Raw genomic sequence first — 11,234 nt, forward strand, 5'->3', positions numbered from 1 at the left:
AACTACCCAAGTTTGAAGTCGATCCAACAAACGGTTCTCGAGATACGTGGATAGACATACTAGAAGTCGATCGGACGGACAGTCCTGGAGATACGTGAAAGCTGTGATCTCATTGGTTGAATTGCACAAAGTTTACCAGTTTTTTTTCGGACGAATGTTTCTCGAGATAACCTGCTTTTTGTGTTGCAGGTGGTGCTGTGCCTAATTGCACAAAATTCGCCACTGCTCTCTATGTCAGGTTCCCAGCAGCGCACTCCCCAAGTTTGAAGACGATCAGATGAATGGCTATCGAGATAAATGAAGTCAATCGGACGAATGTTTCTCGAGATAAACTGCTTTTTGTGTTGTCAGTAGGTGGCGCTATGTCAAATTGCAAGAAATTCAGCACTGCACTACGTCGAGTTCGGGGCAGCACACTCCCCAAATTTGAAGTCAATCGGATGAACGGTTCTCCAGATAAACCACTTTTTGTTGCCAGTAGGTGGTGCTGTGCCGAATTGCACGAAATTCGGCACTGCACTGTGTCGAGTTCCCATCAGCGCACTTCCCAAATTTGAAGTCGATCGGACAAATGGTTCTTGAGATAAACCACATTTTTAGGTGGCGCTATGCCGAATTGCACGAAAACAGGGCACTGCACTCCGTCAGGTCCCCCTTAGCGTACTCCCAAAGTTTGAAGTCGATCCGACCAATGGTTCTCGAGTACGCGAAGGACAGAGAAAGAGAGAGAGACAGACACTCCTGTCATTATAGTGTAGATTTGAAGATTACTTTATTGAGTTGGAGTGTCCGGTCAAGCTATGGTGGCTGACAGGCAAGAATAACACTACACTACAGTATCTGATTTTACCACCAGGTGTCTGTCTTGCCTCCTCCAGGCACCTGACATCAAGTGGAGGTGTTTCACTCTATCTCCCTTTCTCTCTCAGACTTTCTGTCTCACTCTCAGTACCTCTCCCTCCTGACTCTCTGTGTTCAGTATGTGAAGGAGGCTGAAGGTAGCCAGTCAAGATCTTCTCCAGTTTTGTGTGTGTGTGTGTTTGTGTATGTTGATCATGGATTTCTCCCTCTACCTCCTGACTCTGCTCTTCCTCCTCTCTCAATGCTCAGGTAAGATTTATCGGGACAATTATTACATACAAGAATTTACACACATTTTTCTTGGACTAGTTCGGGGTAATTAAGAAAATGTGAAAAAAATATTTTATATTCTGGCTGAAACGTGAAGTATTAAATTGAGCCACATTAAGTATTAATAAAGTAGAGAAAAATTAAGTAATGGCTGTATAACTTTGTGAATGTGTCTTATAACCGTCTTCCACTTCATCTAAGGAGTCAGGGGTTCCTATTTAAATTTGACAGAGACCCAAATCAATTGGGATGTGTCTCCCTAGGCCTACTTACCATTTTATTAAACATTGCCTTAAGATTTTGTCAGAATTTGGGGGAGAAGGAGGGAAAAAAAGAGTTACAATTAGATGACAGTATCTGCCGTTTGACTTTTTGGCGTTGCTGAGGTTATCGCCCAGTGTAGGACAGGTGCGTTCACCAGGTGGAGTAAAGCCAACCTCTTACCTGTGTATTGTTCTCAGTTGGTGAGAACACTTGTCCTCTCTCAAAGAATGGCATTGTTGGAGGCTAGCAGGGTTCATCTGTGTCCCTATATTGGTTCAATGGTTCTTCTCTATAGCGTCTCTCATTTCCCAGACACTGAAGTTTCATTCACATCTGCAATACAATACAGTACAACACAACCAAATGACTTCATTGACATGTTTAACACAGAAGCATAGAAGCAGTTGAGGAGGTTGAGATACTGTACTGCGAGCAAACCATCCACTATACCAGTGGTTCTCAACGTGGGTACCACCAGGGGTCCTTGAGGGAGCTCCAGTGGGTCCCCAGCAAATGGATCAATTGTTGAGTTTTACTATTATTTAATTTACAAGAAGTGAACACAATTAGAGAATGTAAAAGAATGACTGTTTTGATCAGTTTCACTGTTATCTCTCTACCTACAATACAGATAGTCATAGAATTCTGGACAAAATCATATCTAACAATGAAAATATTCACAGATTTGGGTCCAAGAGAAAACAAATTTCATCAAATGGGTGCCTGTGGTCCTAATGTGAACTCATTTAGGGTCCTGGATATGAAAGAAGTTGAGAATCACTGCACTATACTGTGAATGCAGGAGGGACATGATACAGAGCCATTTTGCACAATCCACATCCTCAAAATTTAAAAACCATTCTCATCAGCTTCTCTTGATCTACATCTCCTCCTTTGTGATTGGTATAGATTGAATAACATGAATTCAAGAAGAGGTTAACTGATAACTGATTGGTGGGTATCTGCCATAATACCCAGTAAAGGATGAGGAGTAGCCTCTATGTAATTGCATATACATTCTTCTACACTAACAGACATCATGAACACATCTGCAATAGCTGCCTTCATCATATGCAGACATGCATGTCACTATTCTATATTTTAGCCTGAGGTCCACATATCCAACTCTGAGGTTACCTTATGTTAATCATTGAATACTTAAGAGTCCCATGATTATTTTCAGAGTTTACCATTGTGTGTGTGTGTGTGTGTGTGTGTGTGTGTGTGTGTGTGTGTGTGTGTGTGTGTGTGTGTGTGTGTGTGTGTGTGTGTGTGTGTGTCACTGGCGCCGGAACAAGGGGGACATGGGGACATTTTGTCCCCCTTAAAATTTGGTCCCCCTAAAAAAAAAAAAAAAAATCTGAGGGGGCAACTGCCCCTGACGCTTAGAGCCCACTTTACACTGTTTACACAGCCTGTGATGCTTGTTAAAGCCGTGATCGTTGTGGGATTATTATACCTGAGACAGACAGACCCAGGGATCAAGTTACAGAGAGCCCACTTTACACTGTTTACACAGCCTGTGATGCTTGTTAAAGCCGTGATCATTGTGGGATTATTACACCTGAGAGACAGACAGACCTGGACTCTGTACTGCACTCACTGTCATTGGCTGCTGCTATAATCGTAAACGGTTATTGTTATTTTATTTTTGTGTTGAGATGACAAGTTTTGCACTGTGTTTCGAAGTGATAATAATAATAATAATAATAATAATAATAATAATAAGTTCAGTGTTTCTGGCTGTGTTGCTGTCTGTTGTAGTGTAATTGTAAAATGACCTAAAGGGAGAGCAGGTCACCAAGTGAGTGAGAAAAGGAGAAAATACTGAATAATGACATCACTACAGTATAATCCTAATGTTAATTTAAAATGAGATATTCCTCTAAATATGGCTAAAAATCATCCAGACGTTCAAAAAAACGTCAATTTTTCCTACCGGCCGCCGGCAAAAAAAGATTGAAAAAGAAAAAAAAAGAAAAAATTTCACAAAAATAAATAAAAATGTCCCCCTAATTGCAAACTCGTTCCGGCGCCACTGGTGTGTGTGTGTGTGTTTTCAGCTCAACGCTGCTTCCATCAGATGGTTGTGGAGAGGTTGTCAATGAGGGTGTCCTATGTCTGGGTATTGTGTGTGTGTGTGTGTGTGTGTGTGTGTGTGTGTGTGTGTGTGTGTGTGTGTGTGTGTGTGTGTGTGTGTGTGTGTGTGTGTGCGTGTGCGTGTGCGTGTGCGTGTGCATGTGCCATTGTTGTCTCATACACAACGTGATTCAATCTCATTAAGGCTGTAATGTAAAGTCATTAATTACAGAGGGTTTGATCCTTTTTCATCTTTATTAGAGTCTTTAGAAGAGTTTTGTCAAAACATAGTGGGAATCAATGTGCATGGTTGTTGGTAATATGAGAATTAATAATTATCCTGGCATATATGCCTGGAGTCTTAAAGGCCAACTACAGAGAGCAGGTGCAGGTCAGGTGATTAGTTTGCCGAGTGCTGCGGTATTAGAGCATGAATGTGAAAATAAACGAATCCTCAATTAAAGGAACACTCCGCCCATTTTCAACCAGCTTTGTATCATTAGAACATCAGTAGTATATCAGAAAATTGTAAACTGTTTTGAAGTCTGTCATTTAATTTGACAGTTATTGAGTGTTAAAGTTTGGACCAGTGACATCACTGGTCCACACTAACTCAAATTAATAACTCATTAACTCAAATCAACTCTCAATAACTGTCAAACTAGATGAATGATGAATAGTTTGACAGTTATTGAGAGTTGATTTGAGTTAATGAGTTATTAATTTGAGTTAGTGTGGACCAGTGATGTCACTGGTCCACATTTTAACACTCAATAACTGTCAAATTAAATGACAGACTTCAAAACCGTTTACAGTTTTCTGATATACTACTGATGTTCTAATGATACAAAGCTGGTTGAAAATGGGCGCAGTGTTCCTTTAATAACTAGAGAAAATAAAGCAGGTTGTCTGGCTCAAGGGGGAGCTGTCCGCCATTCGAAGTGTGTGTGTGTGTGTGTGTGTGTGTGTGTGTGTGTGTGTCTGTGTGTGTGTGCGTGTGTGTGTGCCTGTGTGTGTGTGTGTGTGTGTGAGTGTGTGTGTGTGTGTGTCTGTGTGTGTGTGCGTGTGTGTGTGTGCCTGTGTGTGTGTGTGTGTGTGTGAGTGTGTGTGTGTGTGTGTGTGTGTGTGTCTGTGTGTGTGTGCCTGTGTGTGTGTGTGTGTGTGTGTGTGTGAGTGTGTGTGTGTGTGTGTGTGTGTGTGTGTGTGTGTGTGTGTGTGTGTGTGTGTGTGTGTGTGTGTGTGTGTGTGTGTGTGTGTGTCTGTGTGTGTGTGTGTGCGTGTGTGTGTGTCTGTGTGTGTCTGTGTGTGTGTGTGTGTGTGTGTGTGTGTGTCTTTCTTTGGCCCGTTTGAGCTGATCTCAGTCCTGTGCCTCCTTTCCAGCCCAGTGGTGCTACCAGAGCCAGTACTCCTGTGATGACACATGTAGAGGTAAGAGAGACTTGAACCCACAAATCAAAGATCACAGCCATCCGTCAAAGTGTCCTTAATAAGCAACTGTTCTCAACCCTTTTTAAAGGTGCTATGTGTAACGTTTTTAAACAGCATTATATATGCGTCAAATTAATTCACTCGCTCACTCGTTGCATTAGCGCAGAAGAACAGTGTTCATGTGCATATGCTGATATGTCCAAATCAATGTGCTAATGTTTTACTAATGTGTGTATAAGGCAGAGATGCTCACAAGTCATTTTTTGCAAGTCTAAGTCAAGTCTCAAGTCTTTGAGCTCAAGTCCAAGTCAAGTCTCAAGTCTTTGAGCTCAAGTCCAAGTCAAGTCTCAAGTATTTGAGGAGCAAGTCCAAGTCAAGTCTCAAGTCTTTGAGGAGCAAGTCCAAGTCAAGTCTCAAGTCTTTGAGGAGCAAGTCCAAGTCAAGTCTCAAGTCTCTTATGGATGAGCGTTCTATCATCTGTGACATGCCATCCAGTCTGCTTAGAACACTGCATAGCTAAAACTAAGGAATTCAAAGCATGTACTGTATTATCCTCACTCCTTTATCTATTAGCATACAGTTACAGCATTGATTGGATGACATCAGTATAGATTTCCTTAAAGTCCCTGGAAACCAAAATCCACAAAAACGTTCTAACTATGTTATTTAGGGTCTTATGTTAGTAATTTTGTGCCTCCGAAATTATTATACATTACCGTACTTTCAACCCAAAACCTTAAAATCGACACTTTTCTACAAGATTCTACAAAGTACTTCCTCATTGAAGACAGCAGTGCGCGAGGTGCTAAAACGCAGGAGCTTATGAAGTCATAAGCTCTATATAACCTTTGTACACGCGCGCAATCCGCACCCACCCTCCTTTTGTCCGTTCTTTGCCCCCAGTGACAGCGCTCCCTCGCTGTCCGTCTCCCTCCCACTCTGTGTGCCGTCGTGCCAAGCGCTATGCTTCTCTCTCTCTCTCTCTCTCTCTCTCTCTCTCTCTCTCTCTCTCTCTCTCTCTCTCTCTCGGGACTAGTGAGAGAGAGAGCACAGAGAGAGACACACAGGCTGGTGACGCGAGGTTACTCTCTCTCTCACACACACACACACACACACAAACAGACACAGTAGTGCTGTGCAGTCGCAGCAAGTCTCTCTCTCTCCCTCTCCGAGCAACGAACACACACACACACACACACACACACACACTCATGCTGTGGACACACAGCACGAGTGCTGTGTTCGACACACAGCACTCGATCTCTTTCTCCGTTTCCCTCCCCCCCTCTGTCTCGCGCTCTCTCTCTCTCGGAAAACCTGCTGCAGACGGGACACGCCCACACAGTCCGCGGGAGAAAATACACTCTAAAAAATAATTGATTCTCATGAGTTTTGCCACGACTGTCAAACCTACATTTATATACTTTGCGACGTTCATCATCGTTCAAATTTGGCTGGTGGCTTATTAACATAGGGTCCTGTGATGTGATGAACTCAAAATGCTAAATAATAAAGAAATATTTCTGGTTTCCAGGGACGTTAATGTTAATGCACCCAAAAAATTAAATAAAAAATAAAGATTGTTCACAAGTCCCAAAACTCAAGTCCAAGTCAAGTCTCAAGTCTTTGAGGACGAGTCTCAAGTCAAGTCTCAAGTCACTGTGAGTGAGACTTAAGTGTGACTCAAGTCCAAGTCCCCATCTCTGGTATAAGGAGTGGAGAGAGAGGGGGTTAAGAGTGCCAGCAAAAGACAACTGGTGTCAAAAAGACAAAGGTGTCGCACTAGGCCACACCCCCTCACAATAAGGTCATCACATTCTGTTTGAACAAGTGACATCAGCATAACACTCACCACTGATCACAAGTTAATTATAGTAGTATCACAGAATCAGTGATCATCCTACTAGAAAATGAGGAAAGCTCTGTCATTCAGTTTTTCTGTCTGTCTGTCTGTCTGTCTGCATCCATTTATCTCCCCAATGGGTTGGCTAATCAATCTGAAACTGCACATGGGCATTGAGCATTGGCAGGGACTGACAAAGCTGATTTTTCCATTCCCAAATGTAAGCTGTTTATGAGCATTTTTGGCAAGGCTGTGCAGAATTGTGGCTGCATGCACATCCCCAGAAGTCTGCACGTATAGAGTATACAGTCGGCATGTTTGGGAACGCCCATAAAATGTTAAACGGCTGGCGCATGAGTGGGGTAAAACCGTCCATATATCTCATGGGCTGACTCACCAAAAGACGGTGCTGCGGCTCTAAACTACAGGTTTGGGGGTTCTAGAGCAGAACACAAGATGTCTGCTCAGATGTGCGTTTACTGTGGTGGTTAAATCCCCGATCGTGTCTGCCTGGGCTGGGCTATCAGCTAAATTCTAACTTTGCTGAATGGATAGAACGGGGGTTTTTACCCCACCCTGACCACGCCCCCAGCCAGGCTGAGCCAGCTAAACCAGCGTCTATGACGAGACGTGGCCTCAACCTATTGTGGCACGTGCATCCCAACTAGTGGATAATAAATCAATCATCAATAGCAGCCCTTACTGTAGTTTTAAATATACCTTTTATGATTTGTATGAACCTACACAAGTTAGTATGGGTGGAGCATGCCACATAACATGAGACATGGCCGGGAGTAGCAGAACGTTTAGATGAACGCAGCAAAGTAAAAAAACATTTTTATATGATTATATTATATATTATATTATATTATATTATATTATATTATATTATATTATATTATATTATATTATATGAGTGTCAATATTTTGCTCATGGAGGTACAGTGAAAGTTAAAATCTGTTGCTGTTTTAGACCCTAGTCACTGGGCCGCTCAGTTTCCAAGTTGTGGAGGACTACGCCAGTCACCTATCAACATCGTCACCAGCAAAGTGCATGTTAACAGTGCCCTGCCCCCCCTCGACTTCATGGGTCACACCAACAGAATCAACATCACAGTGGAAAACATGGGACACTCTGGTAACTATCAAAAGCATGAAACATTAAAGGGTGTTTTCACTCAAAAACGTGGACATTATGTAGGCTAAATCAACCAAACGGTTTGTCATATACTGACTGACAACCACAACACAGCACAACACATCTCTCTGCTCCTCTAGCCCCACTTTGCTTTGCCTACTTTGAAGCTGTCCTCACCCCCCCCCCCTCCCCCTAGCCCTCTAAACCAGGGGTTCCCAACCTTTTTTTGTGCCGCGGACCGGTAGATAGATGGAAAAAAAAGTCGCCGACCGGTTGTCAATTTTAATAATAATATATATATATATATATATATATTTCTTTTTTATAAACATAGGCTATAATATTATAGGCTATGTGGTAGTTGGAACATAGTTTCAAGTTGACGTTTATTTATGAAAGAAGAAAATATAAGAGAGGGCTACGACGCTCTGGATCAAAGTTGGAAAAAAAAAAAAAGTGCTCTTTGGAACTCAAAAGGGGAAAGTCCATATAAATGTTGAAAAAAGTCCAAGGCAACTCTTCTTATGAATAAAAAGCCTTTATTCTATCTTGGCTAGTTCAAACACTCCAACATGTTTAGGCCTAAGCCTTCATCAGGGACAATCTGAATGAGCCGAACCCCAGTGCTGACTGAAAACAAGGTCTTGATTACCAATGACCAACAGCTTGTGCCTAATCATGTCATAGTAAATCACATCAGTCAAATCTGTAAAGCCTGTAGGGGTCAGCTTATTTATGTTTGTAGTTTGTAAAAACAAAAAAGTATAATTATTATTATTATTTTTTGTAGGTCCGCGCTCGCGGCCCGGTACCAGTCCGCGGCCCGGTGGTTGGGCACCACTGCTCTAAACTGAGTTTTCCCTCTGTCTTCCCTGCAGCCCACTTCACACTGCCTCAGTCAGTGCGTCTGACTGGAGGGGCTCTGCCAGGGCACTACAGAGCCGCACAGTTTCACTTCCACTGGGGAGTGAACGGGAGACCGGGATCAGAGCACACTATAGACGGAGAGAGATTCCCCATGGAGGTAAATAGCAGAGTGCCCAACAATGCATAATGTGATGCTATAACAATAGGGTTCTATATACAGTAGAGTGATTTAGCTGATGTATCATCATCATCACTGTCAAGCAGAGCTTATTGGGTAATCTTGCTTTAATAAAACAGCAGAAAGACACCATTCTATTAAAGAATTGCATTAATCAATAATGACAATCACATGTTTTGCTTAGTCCGATCAATACAGTAGCTAATCAAAGTACCAGGTGTGCATTTATTGGGTATTTTACATTTGATTGAACATGACTCAGCCAATCAGAACTGAAGATAGGAACTATTCATTCATAATTCAGTATAAACTTGATATTCTGAGGCCAGCTAATGTTTTTATATACAGTAGGTTTGACTTATACAGTGTGTTGCAGTAGTATAAAAAGTGCATGCCACTTTATTGTAATTCACAATTTTCTTCCACTCTCTCTCTCTCCAGCTGCACATAGTCCACATTAAGGAGCCCTATGGTTCTCTGGCAGAAGCAGAACATGACATGGCTGGTATAGCGCTGCTCGCCTTCCTGTTTGAGGTGCTCAGCTGTGTTATTTATTCATCTTTCCAATTCTGTATCTTAATGCTGTATCTCTCTCATATTTGAGGTGTCTCCCTCACAGGAAATGACAGATGATCACCCTCATATCGACACTGTGATAGATGCTTTAGGCCGTGTACAGAACAATGGTATGAGCTTGGTTACGTCAATGTAAAGAAATAATAAAAAAGTATATATTTTGTGGTATACTGTATATGGGCCCTAATCTGAGATTTTTCAATTAATCTCTTTGGTTAGAATCTATTGTGTGATATGCTCTACCCCAAATCCCATAATTATTTTTTATTTCACCTTTATTATGTTTCTCTACTGTTCTCCTTCCCTTTTCCCTCTCAGGCAGCACCACAGTGATCCCAGATTTCCGGCTCAGTGACATCATTCCTTCTGCAAAGGACCTCCATAGTTACTATCGCTATGTGGGCTCCATGACAACGCCAGGTTGTGAACAGGCAGTTGCTTGGACAGTGTTCCACAAGACCCTGCCCATCAGCAACCGACAGGTGCGCAGGCAAAACATTGAATTTAAAGGTTCAGGGTCAACTAAAGCGACTGGTGACAAATTAGTTTTCCTGGTTATAGCCTTCTTTGACAAGAAGTCCAGGATCCAGTTGCAGGTACCTGTGTCCACATCCAGCAGCCTGGCCTGATGGTGTTGTTGAACGCAGAGATGAAATCAATGAAGAGAATAGCTGCTTTGGGACAGTGCAAATCTGAACTTAAAGGAACACTCTGCCCATTTTCAACCAGCTTTGTATCATTAGAACATCAGTAGTATATCAGAAAACTGTAAACTGTTTTGAAGTCTGTCATTTAATTTGACAGTTATTGAGTGTTAAAGTGTGGACCAGTGACATCACTGGTCCACACTAACTCAAATAACTCATTAACTCAAATAAACTCTCAATAACTGTCAAACTAGATGAATGATGAATAGTTTGACAGTTATTGAGAGTTGATTTGAGTTAATGAGTTATTAATTTGAGTTAGTGTGGACCAGTGATGTCACTGGTCCACACTTTAACACTCAATAACTGTCAAATTAAATGACAGACTTCAAAACTGTTTAGTTTTCTGATATACTACTGATGTTCTAATGATACAAAGCTGGTTGAAAATGGGCGGAGTGTTCCTTTAATGTACATTTTAACTAGTGTCAAATCTATTCGCTGATCTCTCCTTTTGTATCCCTGCACTCCATCTCTCCCTTCTACCCCTCTGTTTACTTCCCTCTTGTCATTCCTCTCCTCTCCAGCTGGTGGCAATAGCTGAGAAGTGTCGATTTTGGACCGGCCAGCCCATGACCGACATATTCCGGCCTACGCAGCCTCTAGATGGCAGAGTGGTGTACCGGTCCGAGGCCAGTGCAGTTCTGCCTGGTGTGCTCTATGTGTGGCTCTGTGTTTTCTCAATGCTGATACACTAACTTAGCCCCCAAAACAAAACATGTGGTTAAAGTGGAACAAACTATGTTTAAAGGCAACCTCTACCTGCATTAAAGCATCACAACATACTGTCATTGTGGTTATTTATTTAATATATTTAACTGTTGTGCAAATCTGTGGCATGCTAGTATGAAGTACTACTGCAAAAAAAAGTGTGATGCTCTGAAAAGTTTGTGATTGCCAATATGGAGTTTGAGTGTGCTATGTGAGTATTGGATATTTTACATGGCATTCATATTATATATTATATATAATATATATATATTATATTTGACATGGCATTCATATTATATATTATATATATAA

General features: G+C 41.8%; 1 protein-coding gene across 1 annotated transcript; it reads left to right on the top strand.

The window, feature by feature from the left end:
• Positions 1-1,055: 1,055 nt before the first annotated feature.
• Positions 1,056-10,959, top strand: ca4c (carbonic anhydrase IV c; the record flags this gene model as incomplete). The annotated part of the gene is made up of 8 exons (XM_083634109.1): positions 1,056-1,110; positions 4,855-4,902; positions 7,719-7,883; positions 8,762-8,907; positions 9,370-9,462; positions 9,548-9,614; positions 9,823-9,986; positions 10,739-10,959. The coding sequence occupies 8 exons, from the start codon at positions 1,056-1,058 to the stop codon at positions 10,907-10,909; spliced, it is 909 nt and encodes a 302-aa protein (XP_083490235.1). The 3' UTR covers positions 10,910-10,959.
• Between the last annotated feature and the right edge of the window lie 275 nt (positions 10,960-11,234).

The sequence above is a fragment of the Poromitra crassiceps genome (assembly GCF_964638095.1).
Source record: "Poromitra crassiceps genome assembly, chromosome: 1".
In the NCBI taxonomy this organism is placed as follows: Eukaryota; Metazoa; Chordata; class Actinopteri; order Beryciformes; family Melamphaidae; genus Poromitra; species Poromitra crassiceps.